Here is a 26,066-nt window from a genome sequence, read left to right as displayed (position 1 = left end):
GAGCATCGCTCAAATGGGAAAGGGGCTCCAAAACTGTCGTTATTATATGCATGTAACTTATCAATATTTTGATACTGAAACTTTCATATTGAAATAAAGAGAATATATCGCACAATAATGGTTGTATGCTGTTTTAATCTCAAATGTGAGGGGACCGTTTGCCGGTCAGATCCTTGTAAAAACCCCCAGAAAAATCCTAGATCCGTCCTTGCTTAGGCTTACGCTATCATAGACTGCAAGCATTAGTGATTCGATTCCAAGCCCTACGCGTTAAGATTGTGAGGGTACTGTGCTTCATAATTTTCTCTACATGATAGCAAACATAGTTCATTATATGTAAGCAAAAAAGGACTCATCATGGGATAATTTATGCGTAAATATTAGACCCAACATTAGACTGCAAGCTGGCGTGAACGCATGGAAAATGGTTCCAGCTTCATTAATAGGGTAAAAACCGGAATGTGACCTTGCCCATGGATCATAAGTAGGGGGGGGGGGGGGACAAGCCAGGTTGTGACATTTTAGCATGGAAAAGGTGAATAAAACCAACATTGAAAATTATAACAGCGCTTTATTAGTTTATGAGATTAATTCCTTGAAAAAACATTTTTATTTTAGTTACATATTACTTGTACTAATACAAATCATTTTTCATGGGTTTAAAGAAAATTTGTTGAACACATTCGTTTTAATTCAGTACTGATTTTGCTTAAAGACTTATGCGATTTTTGCTTCTTGGGGGGGGGGGGGAGCTGCCCCTCGCTGGGTACGCCCATGACCTTGCCGCGAACATTTTTACCATCCCGTTTCCGAAGGATATGTAAATGGGATATTTTGAATGGTGCGTCCGATTATCAGTGTCACCAGAGATGAATATATGGAAGAAGTTACCCCACTATATTACATATGGAAGAAGTTTCCCCAATATATTTTCAGGCCCGACGGAAACGATAAATTAAGAGAGATATTTCACTGAACGGATAAGTATGGGAATTCGCTTTGCCCCCGAACAATAAAGGACTTTAATTAATGCTCGGCGAAACTTCGTTAGTGCGTTTCCCTTTTATTTGCCAACGGCTAGTGTCCTAACACCCCCGCCACACACCTATTTAGGAGGCGTTCGGGGTAGTATGTATAAGATGTGGATGAAGTTTCGCCACAGCATTACCTTGTGAGTGAGTAGAACCCCTGTCGTAGTAGGCGTGGTTTGCCCCTGTATCATCCACTACTCCGCAATTCAATTGAGAGTTGAAAGAAGTATAATAATCAGGATGATAAAAATGCCAACGTGTCACTTTGGAACAGAAAGGTTAAATAACTTCTAGGAAAACGTAGCCTAAAACACTTGCAAGAATCTATAAAGTTATAACAGAGTTTTTTTTCAAACTCGGTGTCGTTCTATTGCCATTGCGGTTGAATAAACATGCACAAATACCCAGACGCTGAATTGGGAATTCCTGCTTGTCTATTCCAATCACCTCCCTGCCTCCTTAAGACAAGCCTCCCAGTTCAATAATACTGGAAATCGAATGCCTGTCCCATGGCCTTCTATTATACCCTAGCCTATGGTTCTCCCCTGAACCATCTCCCAACGCTTATAACCTCCCCTCCGAGTCCTTCAGTCCGTCCTCACACGATTCTTCGCTTGCTCTGCGATGAGGTGAAATGGCAGTTCCTCTGACCCTCGGTTCAGCAAGCATCGGCTCCTCCTGCAGAAAAGGTAATGTTTTATGTCTACTACCCTGTTGAGCGCATATACGTTGTTTTAAATATTGCGCTGATGATAATTTGAGCGAGATGAAGTTCCTACGCTTTATTCCATTCAGGGTACTAACCCCAGGCAAACCCGCCTAGAAAGGACAAAGAGGTCTAAAGAGAAATAATACCGCCCGTCTAAAAGGAAGTGTTGGCTCTACACGCCTGTCTGGAACAACATAAATTACTGCAAAAAAGGTTTGTTCAAACTAAACGCAAAAACAGCCAAGTTTCTGCAAATGACATTCGGTAAATTTGAGGTAGTTGGAGAGCTAGAGTCATTATAAAGGTAATATTGCTTTTATAATGAGAGATTTTTACGGACTCTTAAGGCCTGGTTACTCCGTAAATTAACACGAGTTAATATCTAAATATAAGAGCACGAATTAATCACGAAATATGAAATAATAAAAATAAATGATCACGAAAATGCACCATGTTACCACCCTACTTGTGCGAATGCATGTACAGAAAATAGAACCTATTCTAATTTGGTTCATGCATTCATACACGTTTCGTTCCGGTCTACCAAAAACGTTCATGCATTCACACACAAACTCGTACATGTTAATGAACCGTGTAACCAGGCCTTTAGTGATAAATTCTGTATTTTAATGACAATTTTAGACGTTCTCTCAATCCAGACCCTGGAAATAAATGCCGCGCATAATTTATCGATGGCGTTCGGTTTCAACGAGTTAAATTAGTTGTCTAACACTCCTCTGAAATGAACCGCCGGAAAGACGAAGATACCCCTGACTGCCTGCGATCAATCAAATGCGAATTTTATATACGTGCAATATTTTTTGTCTTTTCAAAACTTGCCGGCATTTTTCTTTATCTACCTACAGAAAATTTCCAGTATCTAATTCGATTTATTTGAATGCATGACTTTTTTGAATTCTGAGCTGCTTAAAATCATTTGCTAATTTGAGGGTTTCTATTCCATTCATTGATTATTTTGCTTCTACCCGTGAGATGACATGGCCGTGATTTTGAAAGTACTTTCTGCACTGAATTAATGTCATTAAATTTCAAAATAATTAGGACCGTAAACGCCTATCCAATAAAATGTTCTCTCGGTGTGTTGCACCATTACTATGTTCACATCGGTGATTTTTAAAACTATTGTCAGGCACGTGAGCATTTGATTTTGCGTAATAAAATTACGGTCGCGAAACTGAGATTCACTGAGATTTCGCTATAAAATACTGAAAATATGAAATCACCCATACATCAACTTCAGGTATTCAAAGTTATTAACGCCCACGTTCGATACTTTTATTTACTTACCACGACCCTCTTAAATCTGTATTTGAATGTAAATTAAATTGATAGTGTCGCCAACTTGCGGCAATGAGCATGCAGCACTTTGCGGAAAGAGGCGTTGACCTTGAGACTCATGAGATTTAAGGCCGGGACACACATGACCGCACCGAGCCCGCGCCGACACACGGCCGAGTGTTGGACGTGATACGGCGAGAAAGGAAAACAATGCATTCAAACGCGTAGGGACACACACCACCGCACCGTGCCCGCACCGTCACCGTGCTTGGAGACCGCGCCGAGTCCGCACCGTCACCGACTAGTTCAGTTTACTTTTTGACGGTGACGGTGCGGGCTCGTGCAATATGGAGAGCGAGAAACTTATTGAAGAAGTGCGGAAATTCCCAGTTCTTGATTGATTTTCTCTGAATGTAACCATGGACTAAAATAATCATTGTTATCATAAACAAACACCACAAATTAAGTTACGTTGAACTCCTGTGTTTCCCTTTTCTCAATTTCTTAATACTGAATTTATCGTTTTATTTTATTATTAACTAAAAACAGTATTGTAAATTTATATATTTATGCTTCCAAATTCTACTATCATATTATATTTAATTCATCCATATGTTTATCTCATTTTCTTTTTCATAACCAAGCCCTTTAGAAGATATACAATTATATCGAAGCGTTGGCTAAATTTGTTTTTTATTTATTTGGACTTAAACCCCAAGAACTCACAAAAATATAAATAAATAAGTTTAAGAAGAGGTAAAGAAAGAATAAAAATTTAATATGTATAATTAACGCACTAACACAGTTGAATTTTCCACAGTTGAAAGTTGAAGTTCAAAATATTATCTCTACTTGTACGTTAAAGTCTAATGTCATTTAGCGTTAAACCTTGGGCGTATTATATTCCCAGTGCAGCCCTCGCTTGCCACTCTACACTTCCAACTGGAGAGTTAAAGAAATCCTTGAGTTTTTCTCGAACAGCAAACGCTTCTCCTGTTGACCCTCCTCGTAGACGGGGAAGGTCTTGAAGATTGCAGGCCCTGCTAGGGAGTCTGGTGCCCTCAGTCCCATCTTTGCTTTCATTTAATGCTGATATGTTACTTCCTTCATTTTGTCTTATGAAATTGTGGAGGACGCAAGCAGCTAGTACTAAAGTCGTAATGTTTTCAGGATTTCCTTGCAACCGTCGGGAGAAAATGCGAAACTTCTGTACCAAAATTCCAAACGCATTTTCAGAAATCCTCCTAGCTCGGCTTAGACGGTAGTTAAATATCCTTTTGTCATCTGTCAAACCTTTTCCAGGATAAGGTCTCATCATATACCTTTTAAGAGGAAAGGCTTCATCACCTACAATGACCATTGGCAGTTCGAAATTTGTTCCAGGTAGTGCTCCACCCCTGGGAACATTGAGCTGGCCATGCTCCAGAGCTCTTCCAAAATTCGAGTTTAAAAAAATACCTCCATCCGAGTTTTTCCCGTAAGCTCCGACGTCTACCACAATGAAGTTGTAGCATAGGTCAACTAAGGCTATAAGTACAATGGAGTATTAGTGTTTGTAATTCCAGTATAGACTGCCTGATAACTTCGGAGCTTGAATTGTAACATGCTTCCCATCCAAGACTCCAATACAGTTGGGGAACTGCCACTTTTCCCAAAACTCAGATGCCACAGTGTTCTATTTTGCTTCATCTGGCACAGGCATGACCTCGTTTTGAATAACGTCCACTATTGCTTTACATGTACTGTGAATGATAGCAGCTACAGTCGATCTGCCCAGCCTATAGATGAATGAAATTGTCTTGAAAGTATCCCAGGTTGCAAGAAACCTGAAAAAAGATATTTTGATAGATTTTAACATAAAATTATTATTCTAAAAGAATATTTTTTAGGAGGGCCGGAAGAGTGCAGGAAAAGGTGGGCCTCGTTTCGATATCAGCTCCGTTGAACTCTACAGAAGAGGAAGACAAAATCAGGACAAGCTGCAGCCAAAAAACAAAAGTACAAGTACGAAGACATTTTGGAATATTTGCTCCATCATATTGTGGAGAGAGAAACCCTCTCAAATGTGCCATCAACAGAATACCAAAGGGATGATTCTCAATTTGACCCAAGAGTGGAAGAGCCTGAACATGATCCCGAAAGTGAGCTTGAAAGCCAAAACGATGTTTCTCAATATCCTGGTACAAGTTCACAGATTACAGTTCAGCCTACCTCTCTAGTTCCTCCAGCTGAGTCCACGCAAGCCATTTCTGGGAAAAGAAACCACTTTATTAGGCCATTGAATGCTACACGAAGGGGATCAAATTATGAAAAACCGGCGCAAGAGTCTCCTTCGAGCCAACTTATGGCGTACATATTAGCCGAAAAAGAGGCAGAAAGAAAAACAGAGTTAATCCAACCAATCCTGAACAGTACCCTATCGATACTTTTCTTGCTAGCCTGGCTCCAGTTCTGAAATATTTGGACCCCGTATTATTAAATCAGGCAAAAACTTCAATTTTCACCACTGTGCAAGACTTTGAGTTGAAGCAGTTATAAAAAAATGAAAGCGTCGCAGGCAGCAATGATTCCTCCTCACGTTCATCATTCACCAATGAATCACCTCATTACAGTTCCCTTAACGAAAGCAACCAACAAATAACGAATCCACTTACCGTGCATACGATGAACCACGCCTCGTTTTTTAAATTGTAAAAATAATAATATTAACATGTTCAGTATTAAAAATTTGGCAATTAAAGTATTGATTTTTTGAAATTGTGTTTCTATTACCACTGGTGACTCTCTTGTACAATTATGCAAAACTACAGAAATTAGAAAAGAAGAATATTTGGTCATGTGTGTGTGTTATATATATATACACACACACATATATGTACACCTCCTAAAAACGCACAAATATGAGAACATACCTTAAGCACACAGCCAGACGTTCTCTTGGTGGAATAAATCTCCTCCAAAAAGTATCGTTCTTCTTCAGATGTTCTTGGAGCTTGTCGAGGAGAAGATGGAGAAGAAGGTATTTTTTGTCATTCGAAAATATCCGTAGAACTTGATTTCATCATACATGAGACGATGAAACAGGGTATTAAATTCTCCACCTGAATGGTTCAAATTCAATGGTTCTTGATTTCCATGCACTGTCAACCCAAGTTCTCTTTCTTCGCCTCCTCAAAGTTTCCTCTTTATCCTCTTCATCTAGAGCCAAGGCAATCACCGCTAGATCACTGTCCCGAAAGTTTGAAAACATGATCGAGATCCGAAAAACACACCACGCTAGGAACAGAAATGAGACAATGCTGACGGCCGTCGCACGGGGCAGTGACGGGCCAGTGTGTTCTCCTACCACCGTCACCAACAGTCGTCCGTGCCGCGGCCGTGTGTCGGCGCGGGCTCGGTGCGGTTATGTGTGTCCCGGCCTTTAACAGCTGATAAGCAGGTGCTCGCTGTTACGTGTGTACACTCGTTTCTATGGCGACGGTGTATTCGATACGAGAGTCGATATATATTGGTCGTCGGCGGCCGAAATTCAAGTGTGTGCCCGCGTCAAACCACCTAATTCCAGACATATTTTTATCGTTGGCTTTCTCTTGTTTCGGCTTGACAATGGGGGACTTTGTGACAATCACAATGAAAGATTTCGTTTATTATCCTGTTAAACGGTATGTAGTGTTTGTGATTTACATTGTAAGTCCAGTGTAGTATGGTCATTATTTTTCTGTTTTCGTGTGGAAATATTAGGATGTGGCGTTTAAGATACACATCCAATCTTACTATCAGATTAGTTTTCTCGTCAATTATTTCCATGCACGCACGCACCATTAATGGTGGCTCCAATGAAGGACATCGATGATTATACCGCAACGTGAATCTTGTAACGCTTTGACACCCGAAGAAACACTCCTGTTGCGTGAAGAAATCGCGACTAAATCAAATGCTGAGAACTATTTGACACCTCAAGAGTATTTACAAAAGGTTAAACCTTTCATTACAACTATATCCTGTGGGGACATAAGTATTACTGCAATCATTCACAGGAAATGAAATTTTCGGCTGTGAATGACTATATGTTTTGCGATAATGTAGCGCAATGAAAGGTTTGCTATTGAGTAAATCAAAAATTTACTTCCTTTGAATAATTTAATTATTTAAATACTTACTTAAGATAAAAGTTTGACTTTACAACCAAATTTAGTCATTGTAAATTTGGATTCCATTGTTCCTATAGGCTAATGAACAAAATTGTTTTTATGACAAGTTAACTATTTTTATATGATTGTGAGAAGAATTCATGAGATTGTTCTTTTATCAAAGTGGTAGACTCCATGTGATATGCATTGTTGACCATTTCTAAATGAATTGACTCTTTGTGCTAGGTGTATATTAATAAATCACAAGTTATCTTATCACACTAAAGTTGTGGGGTAGGAAGATTGACCTGTGATTTGATAAATTCCTTGTGTAAGTAATCAGTATGACATTTGTGCCTAAGCTCCAATCTTTTATCCTTCCCAATCCACACTAATATTTATTACAACTATCTTTGCTGATCTGTTATTTATTATTATTCAGGTTTTGAAAGAGAATCCTAATCTTGAAGCACAATTTGAGAAAGGATTACCCAGTGATGATGAAATTCGGAAAGAGAAGAAAGATCTCCAGAACACAGTGTATTTTGTGGACTATTGCATTCCTGGTAATTCAAAGTTTCCATTCAGTTAACATATTCCTAAGTCCCTTAATTAATTTTTTATTAGGTTGACGTTGATATCCTGCCATAAAATTTCTCTCTTCTGGCTGACAAATAGTCAGATTTGTTTCTGGGGCAGCGGAGTCAGCAGGAATTTTGTTTGGGGGGGAGGTCCAAAATCACGGGAAAATAAAAAAAAACAGAGTACTAAAGGCCTGTTTACACGATACATTAACACGTATGAGTAAATGTTAAAGTGAATGATTTTTGTGGACCAGAACGGAACATGTACGAATGCATGAACCAAATTAGAACAGGTTCTATTTTCTGTGCATGCATTCGCACGAGTTTGGTGGTTACACGGTGCATTTTGGCGTTCATTCTTGCGTTCATACATTTAGACATTAATCTGTACGCGTTAATACACCGTGTAAACAGGCCTTAAGAAGAGGTTTTTAAACTAATTTTAACACTTGCCATAGCCAAAAAAACTTCATTTTTCAAAGAAATATTTTGTAAATTCATGATTTCTCAACATTTTGTTTTCTTTTATGAAGGAAAGTAATTGCATTTTTATATTTTGGGGGTGTCCGAACCCCCCTGGCTACGACGCTGTCTAGGGGGCTAAGTCTTAAGCAAGTCAGCCATCTCCTTAAATGGGAAAAGTAAATAAATTCCAATGTTTTATAGACCACTCAACTGAGAGATTAATGCAAAATTATTGGTGTATGGATTTATAAACATAAAAATTTTTTGTACAAATCATGCACTATGTAGAATTTAGAAGTTTTCCCGGCGTATAGTCTGAAGGAATAATTCTCGCTTTTCTCACCGGGTGTGGTTTTGGAAAATTGGTCTGAACTGGGTCTGCCATCGCCTTCAAAGGTAGAATGTGGAGCCAAATTCTTGCTTTCAATTAAGCAATACATGGGAGAGTGCATTTAATCACTATGCATGAAAACAACAACAATCGAGAAAGAACCAATCAGGACACTCGAGAACAGGGGCGTAAATATGGGGGATATGAAGGGGATAGGTACCTCCCCCCCAAAGCCTCAGAGAAATAAAAAAAATCATTTAAAACTACTGTCTAGTTTTGACTTATAATAACTGCGTTTGATTGAAGTAAGAGTTTATGTGCCAAAATTATGTAAAATGTATTTCCAGTTATGTCATTTTTCAAACATTTTCTGGTTGCCTGGGGGGGAGGGGGTTGCTCCTCCCAGGCTCCTCATCCCTTCCAAAGCATATATACCTACATAGTAATGCCACTGATCGAGAATATAAATAAATAAAATACCTAAAAGGATTTGTCTCCACATTCTACCCCTGAAGACAATGGCAAACTCAGTCTTAAGGCCGTTTTACACGGTATACGGAATTGCGCAATCTGACGTACGTGCGAAGGCGCACTCGAAATTGCGTCGTGTAAAGCGGTGAATTGCTAGAACACATGCGAGAATGCGTGGATGCGAGACGGCAAAATAGCCCCTGTTCTAATTTCATTCATGCATTTGCGCAATTTTACGCCATTTTAGAAATTAATGCAGCTCTAACCTGCACAATTCCGTGCCCCGTGTAAAATGGCCTAAAGAAAAGTTAGGACCAGTTGTGCAAAACAACGCCCTTTGGGAAACCTGAGAATTATTCCTTCAGATCATGCACTGGCTAACTTTGCGTTAATTCAGTTACTCTCTATATTTTTGGGATCGCCAAAAAGAGTTCACCAGTAGTTTAGTTGCACCAGTAGAATATTACTCTTATCATAACATATATTCAGGAGAAGTCAGCTAAACATTAAAAAAATATATTCCATGACGGTTAATATTTTTTTAGAAACTGAATCAGCCTCCCCTTAAAGCCTGGGGAGAAACTAGGAATTTATTTTGGGAGGGGAGACAATCATCCAAGTTGGGGAGTAACCTGAGTAAAAGTAATTGAATTACCAGAAGCGATTGCAGTTCATGTACTTTTTACATGTAATTATAGAGGGATTTAGGGGGGCACAGGGGCATGTGCTCCCCCACCCTCCCAGTAGCTTAAAAAATAAAAATTTTTACACCGTTATCAGTACGTTTATTCTGTTTTGTGTTTTATGGAGCACCAATTATTTAATTTCATATTATTAACTTTCACATTAAAATAAAGAGAATATTTCATACAGTAATTGTTATATCTTGTTTTTGATCTCAAGTGTGAGAAGATTGCTTGCCTGTCAGTCAGTTAGACCTACCCCTCCCCCCAAATTCAAAATGTTTATTTAATAAACGTTTTTTAATTTTCCTAGTGAACTTATTTAATAGTAATCATTAATTTAAAAATTATTGAACAATAATATTAATAAAATTTCTTGTTAGCAATCTCACATTGTGTAATTTCAACCACCTAAAAACAAAGCGTATGGATGTACGCATTATATTTTAGTGGTTGGGAGAAGGGGGTTAAGGGGAGGTGGGTGGCTAACTGATCTTTGCTCCCCCCCCATCAAAAGTCCTAGTTCTGGCCCTAGTCTGATATTTTTCACTACTCTCCATGAAATTCTGTTTATTTTAAGTAAAATGAATTATTTGTTAATCCAAAGAAAAGAGTTTTATATTTTACTTATGCAGGCTTCCGCGGGTCGATGAGTATGAAGATACGTCTCTTTCGGGTAAAACACCGCGTGGGTCCATTGTTCTCGGACGACAGTTTCGCCGGCGTTACAGTCGGCCGAGAACAATGGACCCACGCGGTGTTTTACCCGAAAGAGACGTATCTTCATACGTTTTATATTTTAGTTTAGCATAACTCATCTGCACCTGATTGTAGCTCATGGGCCTCGTGTGACTTTAAAAATAGATTTTAGAAAGTAACCATAACTATACTTGTAGGTGAAACTATGTAGTTACTTTTTGAAATTGTAGGAAGAGAAAATTTGTATCCTACGGACATATTGTCATATGGATGCAAGCTCAATCATTTCAGGTAATATTTTATTTAAATCTCAGTTTTATTGTTGGTTATGCATTTGGTCATTATGAAGACTGATGACAATGGTTGTATGATGGTGGTAATTTTCATATGCCTTGTTTTTATGGCTGCAGATCATATTAATTAAATAATTTATGCATATTTGGAAGAATAGAACACAGTAGAAAAGATGTTACCCCTATGAAAAAATTGTATTAACCTGTTTCAAAATTTTATACAATTGCCATGGCAATGTATAAGATTGTATAAAATTTTGAAACAGGTTTATACAATTTTTTCATAGGGGTATGCATAGAAGTCATGCTACTTAAAGATATTTTTAGCTCCTACTGGATTGAGATCTTTGAATGATGCAGTAAGTGACTGCCTATTATACAGGGTCTAATATAGTTTCTGCAAGAACTTTGAGAAAACAAAGAGTTGCTTTGCCGGAAGATGTTAAAATACCAGAGACCACCCAGAGATCTTCTTATAGAGACCCAAAATATGCTGCTGAAATGGGTATGAAAATTCGCCCAAAACCATTCACTAAACCAAGTGATAATTTGGCTTTAAGTGGTGAGTGTCTAATTTAGTTTTTGTCATATATTTTTCCTTTTCCGTTGTGCTACTTGATGATGTGATTTGTCCTTGGTTGGGACTCATACACAACCAGAGATATTCAATGTTTTATTTTACTTGAGTCATCTTTCCATTTCTTTTGTGAGGCACACCACCTTATAACTTTATTTATGGCATATGAACTCAACCCTTTCACTGCTGTGAACGTACTTTTTCTTCCTCACTGCCATGTGCTCAGCACTTTAACCGAAGCACTCAAGCACTCCAAAGGATTGCTTATCCCGGGACCCTTTCCTTGACGAGCTCACCCTTGCTGGCCCCCCTCTCTTCGACCCTCCGAGCGGGGGAGCCTCCCTCCCCAAAAGTGACCGCTCTGACTGCATTTTGAAAAATCTATCAATCAATCTGATCATCAAAAAATGATTGTTTGCATCGCACTCCTGCCAATCAAGCAATCAAGTACGTCTTTGAACCATGTTTCTGCGATGAAAATAACGATTTTGATAACATTGCTAAAATGGCCATTTTCCCATGGTCCGCAGCCATGTTTTTTGCAAAGTTAACAAAATTGTTATTTTTTGTCCACATGAGCATGTACCACACTCATCCAGGAAGTACCTCCTCCATGGCCACGTGAAACGTATTTTAACCTTTTCGCCGCATGTGAGGAAAAGGTTTTCGGAGATTGAACAGCAGTGAAAGGGTTCAGTTGTGGAAATTCTCTGTATTCAGCCCTGTCCCAAGCCTTACAGCTCTTTTTATTTATGCCACTTCTTACAATGCCTGTTTGTCTACCGAATCTCTGATTAAATCAGTTGGTGTGGTGGTGGGAGGTGGTGTTATGGTAGAGGGTAGAATATGCACCAGAGCATTCTATTATTCTTTTCTATCTCTAATTATGTTATTGTAGGCTTAGGAAAGCCAGCTAATGGTCAAGGTATTATTGTACATGTGTCTTTTTTCCTTTTTCAGAGGGTGTAAAGAAAGCCATGCAAATAAAGACTGGAGTTAGCGAATATCAATATGCCATCAACAAGACAGGAGATCTCATAATTGAAGAACATTTAGCATGGAAAGTGACTCCAAATGCTTCAGCTGATTGAAATCACAAAAAGCAGAATTTGAAAACCTTTGACTTTTGCATGATGATTTTTTCGATTTGGGTTTACTGTGGTGTCATGGAAACAAAATGAACCTGAGTATGAATAATGAATTACATTGTATTGTTGCCGTGACAGAACCTACCTAGTAACATCTGTCCCCTGTTATTGTTGAGTAATATACAAATTATTCTTCTATTTTGTGTGGTGATTGGACTCTCTGGAAAGTTTTATTAAAATTTTGGTGAATAAATTCTAAAGATGGAGAATATAGTCAGTTCATTAATGAGCACTTACATGGGGGATTACAATTGGCCTTACATAGCATCTCAAAATTATAGGTTAGTATTCAGGTGGTTAAACTTCCTAAAATATGCAGTTTATTATAACTCATGAAATCCCTGAGTGCAGAAAATGGTAAAAATTTTGTGTTAAATATTTATCTTGTGTTTTAGGCAAGATGGGGAATGTTTCTACTATCCAACAGCATATAAACCAATGGATTATTACATGAACCTACCAACACAAGAGGATATACAGAATACATGCAAGTCAGCAATGACTGATAACTTTGCACCATGTCGGGCCAAACCAAGGAGAGACCCTATGGCAACATATGAGCCTCCTCCTCCAAGCAGTCCATACAACAATCTTCACTGTACTTGCCCTGAATGCATGAGAGAAATGAAATGTGCTGAAGCTCGCGTGGATGTGAGTTGATCATATTCATTGCTTGATATTCATACCTATGTACATAATAGGGTGGTTTCCTATTATTTTTCTATTGCCTAAATCGAAAGATTATTACTCCTGGAGTACGTATTTCACGCTTTTAGATTTTTAAATGACGATATCTATTTTTCGCGATTAAATGAAAAGTGAAAATTTTCAAGCGCACGAAAACGTGACGGCTAAGTATGAATGCCGGGAAATCTCCGTGTGACGTCGTTCTGGTTCCCGCTGCCACAACTGAGGTGACCTTGGGGCGAGGCTTTGAGCGCTGATAGGACGCAGGATGCTTGCAGGTAGCCAAGTACCCTGCTAGCTGGTAGCACTTGGCTTAAATAAGGATTATTTATACCTTATTAATAAGGATTATCAAACAAAGAAAACTTTCCGACCTTAGCCAGTTTTAATAGGAGATTATTAAGACATGTTTCCCTGAGCTCTGTGCCTTATGCATGCATTGGTAATCTCAGACGATGTAAAACTCCTATCTACTTGTATAGAAACTAGGTCCCTTTGACGTCACGTGGAGTGGCATCGCAATGGGCGCCAATCTGGCCTTTTTCAAATGCGGTTAAAATTGACCATTGCCATTCGTCTAAACCAGTATTTCTAAAACCAAATCATTTGTATATTATGAATACACTAATGGTGGCTAAGGAATTGCAATCAATGCCTTTCATTTTCTTTGATGAAGGAAACTACCCTATTGTGCAAAAAATCCACAAAGGAAAAAAATCATTCGCCTTGACCGGGATTCGAACCCGGATCCCTCGATATCCGGCCGAGTGCTTTAGCCAGTTAAGCTACCGAGGCATCTAATTATGTATGTTGTTTCCATTTGAATATCATGCTGGCCCTAATGAAAAATGCTGGGTCACCAACATTGATATTTCTCAAAGAAATTAAGTCTATAAGCATATTGCCGTGATTCAAAAATTTTCCCATTTTATCTTATAAGTAATATTTCATGATGTTAGAGCTGTCCAAAAAATACTAAAAATGGCTAATTAATTTTCGAGTGTCCATTGGTTGGGCAGTTTCAAGGCTTTAACCCCTTACGCTGTAATGATGGGTCTAGCTCGTCATGAACTTTTGATGCCAAACCGCGCAATGACGAGTGTATCTCGTCATCGGATTTTCATAATTTTAGCACTATTTTGAGGAAAAATATAATTATTTCGAAATCTTAAAAATGTTAAAACATACGTAGTATACATAAATAATTCATATTTCATGAAAGATGATGGTTTGGGGGGTAAAATGATTTTATTCGAGCAGCGATAGCTGTGTTCTCCATTTTGATTAATCACATTTTATTTCACCGTTCTAATGTTGAAATTTTCTTTTTTGTGTTTATTAATAGTGCCTTAGTGCATGTAAAAGGTTTACAGGTGAATAGCAAGAATGATACAAATTTTACTTTTGGTTAAAAAATAGACAATTGTGTCAATATGGACAATTATTGTATGATGGTCAATAGTGCTGTAAGAAAAAAATTATCTTGATGCATGTTAATTACACATGGCATTGGTAACACATTCTTAAGTAGGGTACTTGAATGCATTGGCGTGGTATTTACCCATGATGGGGGAGTTCAGGTTTTGAATGATGAACATAAATTTGGGCCTTGGGTGTGAACTCATGGTGAAGATGTACGTAACTGAAAAGCATAGGCGGATCTAGGGGGGGCACGGGGGCACGTGCCCCTCCCAGACCCTTAAAAAATATGCAAGAAATTTAATACAGTCCCATTGTCAATGGATTCGTTTTGTATTATGAGGTATCCTTGTGCCCCCCTCCCCCCAGAACAAAATCCTTGATACGGCCTTGCTTGTGCCCCCCCCCAAAAAGAAATCCTGGATCCACCCCTGGTGATAAGCATAATCATTTCAGCAATTTTGACATAGATATTTTACAACATAAGGGCTTAAATTAGATTGCATGGAAAATTTTGAAATTGCTGATTGCTTGGATGGACTTTTTAAACACATTCAGTGCGGAGCACGTCAATTGACGTGGTCCCGTCCAAACCAAGATACGGAGCACATCAAATGACGTGCTCTGTCGATCGGGCCGGGAGCCTTTTCTCCGCCACCGTAAGTGACTAACATCCACTTCCGACCGTGTGCATGGCCTTCAGCAAGTCTCCTTCTTTTGACCCATGTGCGCTGTTTGTAAATAGCAGTATTTGAACGGAAGTTATGGCGTGAAAACCTCTCTCTATTTTTCTTTCTTATTTTATTGGCCGATTTTGACGACTTTCATGAAAATCGGGCCCATATTGAATGTGTTAATGATGTTTTATTTTGTACTGTCTCTCCTTTGCTAAAGTTAAGCGTTGCCATGATGACAAAACTTTGACCTTCACTCATGCCCTCTTGTTGTCTGTTTTCTGTTATCGGCTTCATTCATTTATTCACCCAAACTGTTCCCCGCTCCCACTCCCCCCATGCCAATAGGGTGGTTTCCTATTTTTTTTTGCCTAAATCAAATGATGATTACTCCTGGAGTATGTATTTCATGCTTTTAGATTTTTAAATGAAGATATCTATTTTTCGCGATTAAATGAAAAGTGAAAATTTTCAAGCGTGCGAAAATGCGACAACCAAGTATGAATGCTGGAAAAAGCCCATGTGACGTCATTCTGGTTCCTGCTACCGCCGTGTGAGGCCACCTTGGTGCGAGGCTATGAGTGCCACAACAATGCAGGCTGCTAGCAGGTAGCAGGGTACCCTGCTAGCAGGTAGTGCTTGGATTAAATAAGGATTATTATTACCCTATCAAACGAAGGAAACTTTCCGAACTTAGGTAATTTTAATGGGTGATTATTAAGAGATGTTTCCCTGAGCTCTGTGCCTCATGCATGCATTGGTAATCTCAGACGATGTAAAACTCCTGACTACTCATATAGAAACTAGGTCCCTGTGATGTCATGTGGAGTGGCATCGCATGGGCGCCAATCTGGCCTTTTTCAAATGAGGTTAAAATTGACCATTAACATTCGTCTAAACTGGGATTTCTAAAGCCAAATAATTTGTATATTATGAATACACTAATGCTGGGTAACGAATCGCAATCAATGCCTTTCATTTTCTTTGATGAAGGAAGCTACCCAATAGGGTAGTTTCCTTCATCAATGAAAACGAAATTCAACCAGATTGATGTCACACGGACTTTTCCCAGCATTCCTACTTAGCCGTCGCGTTTTCATGCACTTGAAAATTTTCACTTTTTTTTAAATCGTGATAAATAGATATTGTCATTTAAAAATCTAAGAGCGTGAAATACGTACTCCAGGAGTAATAATCTTTCGATTTAGGCGATAAAAAAATAATAGGAAACCATCCCTATTCCACATACCCTCACCTCCTACCTTGGCCTGGATATATTATACCGAGAGAGTGCTGGTCGTATCACCTTGAAAATGACATAGTATCTTGAAACCAAGGTCAGCAGTTGAGTTTTGTATGAAAGTGTGGAAATTACTATTTGTAGTTTTTATCGTGGATATATCAAACTTCCACCACGTCAAGCCTGAAATGATTTTATATGTTTATGGGACCTGTTAGACTACATAAACCCAAAAATTTAAGTCCACATTGAAGGCATCTTTCGATTGTGAATCCTATGTCCATTAATCAATTGCCTGTACAAATTTGCTCCAAAAAAGACCAATAACCCAATGTTAATCGAAGTCAGTATCTACCAATATCAAATGGTACAATGCTATCACATAAATTATCAGGAATTCTAACAATAGTTAGCTTTGAGGTAATATTTTCAATTACCTACTATGGCAGCAGTGATTAGTTCCTTGCCCTCTTGGTAAGGCTGCACTATCAAAGACAAACATCCCTTTGTAGGGATAGTATTACACAGTGATGTAATTAGGAATATGCTTTGGGGGGGGGGGGGGGGGGGCAGGGGCGGGAAAATGTTTGAAAAATGGCATGCCTGAATATACATTTAACATCATTTTGGCATTAAAAATTTAAATGCAAGCATATGCAGTTATTATATTTCAAAACTAGGCAATATTTTTAAATACCTTTTTTATATATCTGATCCTTTGGGGGGGGATCTATCCCCTCATCCCCCTCTCTTCTTACGCCACTGGTATTACATGTTTCCTTTGCATGCAATCATGGATTGTTTTCGCAGGAGACCCAGCCATTGCTGACTAGTGGTGGTGATGAAACTAGCAAGTGAATCTAGAGGGAAAAGGAAGCACATGCAAACTAGTCATGCGTTTGATTCTTATACAGGGTATTTCAGGAGGAATCTGCAATACATCATGAGGTGGTAGGAGGGGAAATTTTAAGAATTTTTGTCCATTTACATGGGGTCACAACTCCTGAGCTACTGATTGTGAGATGTGGCAGCGTAAGCATGTTTTTGGATGCAATCTGCAGTTACCATGAAAACGGTTTTTCTTGGGTATCCATCCTTTTAAACATTTTATTCAATACTTTGTATTTTTAAAGACATTAAATAATTAAGTTTTATGAAAATGTGTGATTATTAAAATCTGAAACAATCTTTGAGCTTAATTAAATGAGAGCTTTATAATAATAATATTAATTATGTACCAATTTCATGGGCTTAAGCCCTTTTATTATATTACAAATGAAATTTATTGCACAGTTATCCATTGTATAGCAATAGACATCATTAACATAGAATACTTAGAGCGAGTATTAACATAGAATACTTAGAGCGAGTATACAATTGAACAAACTCACTCAGTTGGAGATTGTTTCAGGCAATTATAATCACATACATATTTTCGTCCAACCTTAATTATTTAATGTCCCTAAAAATCCAGAGAATAAATAAAAATTGAAAAGGGTGGATACCCAAGAAAAACAGTTTTCATGGTGACTGAATGGTGACTGGGGCAGAAGGGGGCAGCTACCCCCCCCCCCCAGAAGCAAAAATAAATTTAGTTCAAATCGAAAGTGTTGAACAAATTTTCTTATGAAGAAAAATGATATAAGTATATGACATTAAGACAAGGAACATTAAAGCAAAAATCATTATTTATCCAAGTAAATAATAATAAAAACTCATAAATTGCTGTCATAATTTTCTTAAAATTTTGGTTTCATTATCCTTTTCTGTGCTAAAATGTTACATCATGAATAACCTCGGCTTGCCCCCCCCCCTAGTTTTGATCCTGGGTACGCCCTTGTAGTTAAGGACAAAAAATAGTCTCCTCTACCACCTTCTGAAGTATTACAGATTCTCCCTGAAACATAATATATGCTTATTCGAGAAAACTCTTAAAATAATTTTTTATCAAAAAATTTACGTTGCCACACCTCAGTAGCTAAGGAGTTGCGACCCTATGCTTATGGACAAAAATAGCTTAAAATTTTCTCCCCTACAGACTCATGAAGTATTGCATATTCCTCCTGAAACATCCTGCATTATTTAATCTAGTCCTGCTTGTTTTTCATGGTAATGCTTAAATTTTGAAGCGTGACTCTGATGTCCCCTGTAAACAAAAACAATGATGACTGGTCTACTTGAGGTTGTTACAGTTTTGTGGAAATAGTTGAATCATGTTTCTTATTATCTCAATGTATAATTTTTTTGCAGCTTAAAGAGAGGTACCCTTTCATCTACAAGCCGGAAAGCAAACAGCTGACGCATGAAAATGAAATGATGGCCAAAATTAAGAGGGATAGGTTTTGCTCCGTCTATCAGCATAGTTATTCAAAAGATCGTGAGTAATGTTTCAAACATTGCTTAGTTTTAGAAGCTAATTCCTAATGTGTTTATTGCCATTGTCTTAGCCAGGGATTTGTGAAGAACTCAATTCGAGTTGAGTTCAGCTGAAGAAAATAGCTCAATTATTCTTGACGACTTTATCAAAACTCAAGCCAATTCAAGTTTTGGGAAAGAGGTTGAGTCATAGGCTGTGGCTATTGAAAGAACCATGCCTGGCTTGGTAATGGTGGTGGATCAATGGGGGGCTAAGGAGTCCACAGCCCCCCTTGCATTAGGTCAAAACATAGGCGGATATGGGGGGGAGGGGGGCACGTGCCCCCCCCAGACCCTTAAAAATATGCAAGATTTTTAATACGGTCCCATTATCATTGCATTCGTTTCAGTGGCGCTGACTCAATGGGGGCTGAGGGGGCCCAAAAATTCGTTATGGGTGTGAGGAAAAAATGTGTCGGGATTGTCAATTTTCCCCGGAGTGTCCAGATATCGAGATTCGAGTTATCAGGGTTCTGGCTTACAAAATTTCCCAGGGCAAGAGCCCCGATTTGGGCCCCCCAATATTTTTTGTAAGTCGGCGTCCCTGGTTCGTTTTGTATTACAAGGTATCCTTGTGCCCCACCCAGAATAAAATCTTGGATACAGCCTTGCTTGTGCCCCTCCCAGAAAGAAATCCTGGATCCGCCCCCTGGGTCAAAACACGCTCTAGATAAAATCGAAATTTTTGGAGGTTGCCACTTTGTAGGTACATTCAGAAACAAAATCCCATAACTGTTCCTCAAACTTTTATTTGCTGTTGGCTAGTTTCGATGGTTATAGAATCATTATCAAAACGAGCAGAAGGAGCAATTACAATGTCGAGCCTGGTGTATTGTAACAGTGGGGGGGTGAGGTTTAGGGGAGGGTCAAAACATATATTTATGTAAGTTTAAAAGCTGGGGAGGGAGAGGTGGATAGAAGGTCAGATGGTGATGAGGTTAATAAGGGGGAGGGAGGATTAGCAAGGAATAAGTCATACTTTTAAGCAGTTGACAAAAAAGGGAGCCCTTGAATTCAGTCGTGTCATTTAAAATTGTGGTATGTATTAGGCTTAAGAGTGCATTTATTGATTTAGAAAATTTCTAAAACATCCAGTTTAACACTTTTGTCGAATACATGTAAAAATCTAATGTTAAAATCACACTTATGGCCGGGTTCGATGAGATGCTTGGGAAAATGTGACTTTAAGTCTTCCAACCTGGCACTTCTTATATGTTCGTCAAAATGAGTTTTAAATTTACTGGTCAAACTTATTTAAAAATAAAATTTTAAATAAGTTTGTCCAGCATACACCCCATTGCACTCATCACATTTCAGAGCATAGACACCACTTTTATCGTCAGAAAGCACTGAAGATAAAAGTGGTGTCCATGTTCTGAGATGAAAATGCTTTGAAGGATATTCAATTTACACTAGATAGAATGGTAATTTTTTGCGAACCCCCACTACTGCTGGGAGGTTACTCTCCAATTAGCCTCCCCCTTGTCTCTATCCTGGATCCGCCACTCCTACATTATAAGATAGTTTAATGTTGTCTAATATGTATGGCTAGTAATGCCTTTAAATTTAAAATGGTGGGTTGGTGATCACCAAGCCCCTAGGTGGTGAGGCGAAGCCTGTTTATGATAAATGAAGTCTTTTCATTCCTCAACATGTATTTTGGAATAGCGGAGTTTGTCTTATGTGTTTGTAACCCATTATTTTGAAGTGAAAACTTCTTATGGCACGTTGAGCACTTTTGTAGATGGGTAAAAGACATTGGACTCGTGACACCGTCACCACTACTACATATATGTATAATTGTGTATATTCTGCATATACACAGTATACTCGCTATATATACAGTGCTTGTGGAGGGGTACAAACCATTGGTCTCGCATGACTACTAAATGTATGTGTAATTGTATATTCTGTATATGCACTTTTGTGGATGGGTACAAGGGAAAACTTATTATGATGCATTGAGCACTTTTGTAGATGGGTAAAAGACATTGGACTTGTGTCACCATCACCGCTACTACATATATGTATAATTGTGTATATTCTGTATATACACAGTATACTCGCTATATACACAGTACTTGTGGAGGGGTACAAACCATTAGACTCGCATCACCATCACTGTCACTGCTACTACATATATGTATAATTGTGTATATTTTACATATACACAATATACTCGCTATATACACAGTACTTGTGGAGAGGTATAAACCATTATACTTGCATCATCGTAACCGTCACCGTTCCATACTCGTGCAGGGGAGTGTACTCAATACAAGAATAGTGAAGGTTAGTACGATATAACTCAATTTCTTATTATACGATCAATTTGAGTAGCTTATTCGAATGTTGTGCCATAAAATTAATTTATAAATGTGAAGTTTTTACATTGTAGAAATATAAAAAAGGAAATACGTGGAGAAAAAGTTTTGAAGTGAAAACTTGTTATTTAGTGCAATAGGCACTTTTTTTCAGATTGGTAAAAAACTCTGAACTCGCATGACTTTCACCTCAAAATCGTCACTGCCTCGCTGTTAATGAAGGAGAGGGAAATAAGGAGAGAAAGAGTTTTGAATTTGCTCGTTCCTCGTGTATGAAAATATATTCTGAAGCAGTAAGGATCACTACGTCTTGTACATATATAAATCCCTTTGCAATGTCAAAGATAATCTGTGCTCCTTGGAAAAAAGGTTTAATTTCCATAATCACTACACAAGGAATAGTGACACCCTAGACTAGAGTCCCTTATTGCAGGTGAAGCAAAAACAGCAATTCATTAGATATAATAAAAATTCGTTTTTTTTAACAGAATGCCCCCAGAAGCTAAAGTTGTGAGTGTGACAAAGTTTAAAAAAGTTATTCATGACTGGCTATTGAAAAAAGCCTTTTACTCCATTAATGAGTTTTTCGAATGTGAAATTGTTTTGTCCTTTCTTGATGCACAATCCAATTGATTTTGCCATATGTATTTTGTATATTTGATAATTCCTATGTGTATTGCAATTTCTAATTTGTTTAATGCCCAATAAAACTATTATTATTATTACTATATTGACAATAGTTGGTCGATTTTGTCCATAGCAATAGTTAAAAAAAATATTTTCTTGAATTGCGGCTTGTAACTTGGCTTTTCCGAGTTTATATTCCTAATCCAGTTAGTAGCATAGGCTTCTTGTACATTTTTAACATCAATCAATGTCCAAAATTTTTTAAATAAAAAGTTATCACTTCCAATGGCAGTCCCACGACTGCCATGTTTTTTTGCCATGGCATTTAATTATGTTATGCTATGGAGTAGGGGAGAGGTTTAGTTCACTGTAAGTTTTCTCACTTATTAACATTGAATTGATCAACTGATTAACACGAGAATGAAATCATCTGAATACCAGACTGAATGGAGTGTGCAAATTAAAGGGCAATGCTATTGTGATGAGTTTGAAGTAAGATACGATCTGTGCATCCTCTTCATTATTAACTATTTATGGTGATTTATTGGGGTGTAACTTTGAATATTTCCTTACTCTCACTCCGTAGCATGCCAGCTGTTCAGGTTTCATAATCAAGTACCCTGTGAGAAACCAATGGATAAACCTGATGTGTCATACTCTGCAGACAGTCCGGAATGTTTTGCATTACAAAAGCCACCAAATCCCTTGGAATTTAGAAAATATCCATCTGCGAAGACAAATCCTCCAAGGAAAAAGGCCAAAGGGGGTGCAGTAAAGCATTCTTCTACTCGTGAGTATAGATCAATGAATGTGATGCTTTTTAAAAAATGTTTCTTTAATGTTTTTCAAATATCAATAATCTTCTCTCCAGTACATCAATTTGTCCTTGTATTCTTTATGCTTGATTTTGCCATCAATACAGTTGAGAACCTCATGACCTTACCTCTACTGTATTTAATCATCATTCACTATGCATGGAATTGCTCGTTTACTGAAGGGGTTGGATAAGGACGGTAAATAACCCTTGCTTCATTGAAATAAATATAGTTAAATCAGACCACGTTTATTCAATGGTGAGTGATAAGGTCTGGTAAGGGTCTCTATGCACTGCCGGTTGTGTCAAAGGGGAGAAAGTCCCCTGTCTCTCTCAGCCACTGTTGGTGAGTCTGTGGTGCCTTCCTGGCTGGTAGGCTTCCTGTACTCTGGCAGTATTGCTTGGAACCTAGGGCAGTCACCTCAGCCAGGTGGTGCTCTAGTGGTGGCTCTTCAAACTAGAAGCTCCGCCATATGTACTAAATCATCCAGTTGCTGGCTTGAATGATGTTTGTCATGGCATTTGATGGGAATTTGATGGTTGTTTGCATGGCAGATTCAAAATTTGTCATGAATACCTGTTGTGTCATGTGCCTTTTGGTTGTGCACAAGGGCGTACCCAGGATCAAAAGTATGGAAGGGGGGGGGGGGGGGGGGGGGGGCAAGCCATGGTCGTTCAAGTCTTGATTTTCAACATTTTTGATGTAAAAGGTGAATTAAACCAACATTTTAAGAAAATTATAACTGTGCTTGATTTATAAAATTATTTGCTTGAAAAAAAAATTTATTTACATGTTTTAATCTAATATCATTCTTCATGGTTTAAAAGAAAATTTGTTGAAAGCTTTCGTTTCAATCCAGTTCTGATTTTAGTTAAAGTCTCTGCGATTTTTGCTTCTAGGGAGGGGAGGGGGGCAGTTGCCCCCTCCTGCTCCCTGCTGGGTACGCCCATTGTTGAGCAACCTGGAAATTCACCAGAAATTGAAAGGAAAAATTGCATACATTCTATGTAAAACCAATGTCTACTTTCCATTGAATGAGGTCAATGCTTGCCCCTGACTTTTGGTTCATCACAAGGGAGGGAAAATATTGACTTTTGTTGTGTGGCGCCGCGATACAAATCTTGCGCCACTATAACGGGTGCCGGCCGGTCGTCACATGTTCTGCTGCCTCACTGACGCCACCGCTAGGTGGCAGGCGTGATGACCCATGCCACTACACAGCAGCGCCATGACAGACTCGCCTGATCCACCTTCCAAGAAGGACGCCTTTACCATCGCGCTGAACGGCAATCGTATATTTTCGCTGTAGTGTACGAACCTATAAATAGTTATTGTTTTCCAAATACTGCGTTTGTGTGTGGAAATAACCCCAATCCTCCAATCCAATCCAATAATTAATTAATGCTCGAGTGGTGATATCTAGCTTTTGAGGTTGTGCTATCTGATGTTCAGCAAATGGTTCACAAAGTACTTGCAAGTGCAAGACAGTTTTCTATAGGTTGATAAGAATCCCTGTGAACATTCTAATTCTCATGCTTGTACAATGGATCAGTAAAGAAAAGTCTCTCTGATTGTATTCAGACAGGATCTTACGTGCCTTATTTTCAAATATTGAATGTACTGCAGCACCTCACCACGTAAGCACTACCCGCTCATGAGCATAATCAAAGAAAAGCCTAAATATGTAACAGCTGCAAAAATGAATCCTTTATATTTTAACTTGTAATTTCTATATTTACAGATATGAAAGCATGTGTACAGAGTAATTAATGAGAAATAAGTTTGTGTAAGTTATTGATGAATGTATGAGGTGACTTGGTGGGTTAAGTATTAAATCATTCTTAAATTTCCTTTCTAAGCAACGGAAACCATAACAAGACCATGGCATTCAGAGTACATGGATGGAATAAGTAAAGTTGGAGGAACCATTATGAATGAGAAATTTCATTGGCACTAATGTTTATCAAACTTGAAGTACACTGTTTAATTTGGTGACATGAATCTGGAAATGTGTTGACCTCCAAGCCTCCTAAACTGCACAGGTAACTATCAATGATATGTTTTTTTAAAACATCTCTCTGCTTTAAATATCAAATTCCATTTGATGCATTGATACCAATTGTGATAGATGTGAATTAAAATTGTGAGAAGAATAAAATTATCGATATGTGTAAATCTCTGGCACGTCTAACCTTTCATGATAAAATATCAATCATCCTTATTTTTCAATCCAGGTTCTACTTTCATTTTCTGCTCATGCATAAATCCCTCAAAGTTTCAATCACCGTTGGTCTGAATGTCTCAAGCAATGGATTTTTGGTTGAAGAATCCATCTCACTCTTGATAAAAATGGAATGCCCATGGAAAATTATGATGTGTTAGTGATAATTAAGTATGTAATTGGAAAGCAAGTATAATCCTCTATAGTGATGATAAAATCAATGAATATTTTGGTGACAAAATAAATCAGTATTTTTTACAAAATTCATGAAAATTTTCTTCTTTGCATGTGGCTCAACAATTTTCTCTTTGATAGCTCAAGGAATAATTAGCATCAAACATTATTATCATGATCAACTTGTTTCTACTGAAGATTTTTATTTATTTCTTTCACTACGTATTAATTTCTTACTACTAATACCTATCTCACTATTTCATTCCTAATTTTCCCATCCTGTACCTCATTATTCCTCACCCCCGTCACTACATAATATTTCTCACCTGGGATATTCCTCATTATATTCTCAAGATATTAATTCGTCCCATCAACATTTTCCTCCTTATGATTGCCTATTAGCATCTATATGTATACTTGAACCTCTGTATGGATGGTGGGTCGTATTGCAAATTCCATGACCAGAATCTTTCACTTACTGATTCTTCACCAACTACTGATTCAATTGGTTTCTAATTTAAACACAATGCTACCCAGTGATGGATAGATATGGGAGGCACGCACCCTCCCTTGCGGGTCTTCCCAAATTGCGGAACATTGCAGAACCGCAATTGTAACTTTTTTATATCATAAGATGGCATTGTCTTGTATATGTGTATAGTCAGTTTAAATAAAACCTACTTTGTGACTCTGTGACTTGATTATTTTTTTATTACGATAAAAGCAAAGGTAACTTAAGATATCTTATGCGCCCTCCCTTGAGTTTTTTCTGTATCCGCTACTGATGCTACCCCATGCTGACTTTGGCCCTGTCACTATTTATCACCCTGTACTCATCAATCCACTGACTCCTCACGTTCTTTCCATTAAACTTCTTTTTGTCTTCGTTATTTTATGCTTACCCTTCCTCAGCATCGTCCAAACATTTAATATCCCTGCATACATTGCTGTTTTCTTCTCCTTCTTCATGGCCTATTTTTTTCTTTCCCTGATACTGCTGAAAGTGCTTTCAAAGATTTTGCATGATAAAGAACCATAGGATCTTGTCAA

General features: G+C 38.1%; 1 protein-coding gene across 6 annotated transcripts; it reads left to right on the top strand.

Annotated features, from left to right (window-relative positions):
• Nucleotides 1-1,628: 1,628 nt before the first annotated feature.
• On the top strand, nucleotides 1,629-25,560 carry LOC124162698. 6 transcript variants are annotated; one of them, XM_046539296.1, is made up of 11 exons: nucleotides 6,527-6,701; nucleotides 6,882-7,014; nucleotides 7,612-7,735; nucleotides 11,078-11,257; nucleotides 12,233-12,459; nucleotides 12,589-12,701; nucleotides 12,816-13,071; nucleotides 18,691-18,817; nucleotides 22,393-22,596; nucleotides 24,481-24,663; nucleotides 24,856-25,560. In XM_046539296.1, the coding sequence occupies exons 6-10, from the start codon at nucleotides 12,622-12,624 to the stop codon at nucleotides 24,576-24,578; spliced, it is 765 nt and encodes a 254-aa protein (XP_046395252.1). In that variant the 5' UTR covers nucleotides 6,527-6,701; nucleotides 6,882-7,014; nucleotides 7,612-7,735; nucleotides 11,078-11,257; nucleotides 12,233-12,459; nucleotides 12,589-12,621; the 3' UTR covers nucleotides 24,579-24,663; nucleotides 24,856-25,560. The 6 variants fall into 6 exon arrangements, with proteins under 6 accessions (XP_046395253.1, XP_046395252.1, XP_046395251.1 ...); XM_046539297.1 differs by lacking the exons at nucleotides 6,527-6,701; nucleotides 6,882-7,014 and adding exons at nucleotides 1,629-1,720; nucleotides 1,827-1,953 and having other exon boundaries at nucleotides 12,233-12,701; XM_046539295.1 differs by having other exon boundaries at nucleotides 6,528-6,701; nucleotides 6,825-7,014; nucleotides 12,233-12,701.
• Nucleotides 25,561-26,066: the final 506 nt, after the last annotated feature.

The sequence above is a fragment of the Ischnura elegans genome, chromosome 7 (assembly GCF_921293095.1).
Source record: "Ischnura elegans chromosome 7, ioIscEleg1.1, whole genome shotgun sequence".
Taxonomy (NCBI): Eukaryota; Metazoa; Arthropoda; class Insecta; order Odonata; family Coenagrionidae; genus Ischnura; species Ischnura elegans.
This window is presented reverse-complemented; position numbering and strand designations above follow the sequence as displayed.

Coding starts and splice junctions, on each gene's coding strand:
- LOC124162698 (XM_046539297.1), top strand. CDS start 12,622: ATGGAGAATATAGTCAGTTCATTAATGAGCACTTACATGGGGGATTAC. Junction 13,072..18,690: donor GTGCTGAAGCTCGCGTGGAT/GTGAGTTGATCA, acceptor ATTTTTTTGCAG/CTTAAAGAGAGGTACCCTTT. Junction 22,597..24,480: donor AGTAAAGCATTCTTCTACTC/GTGAGTATAGAT, acceptor TTCCTTTCTAAG/CAACGGAAACCATAACAAGA.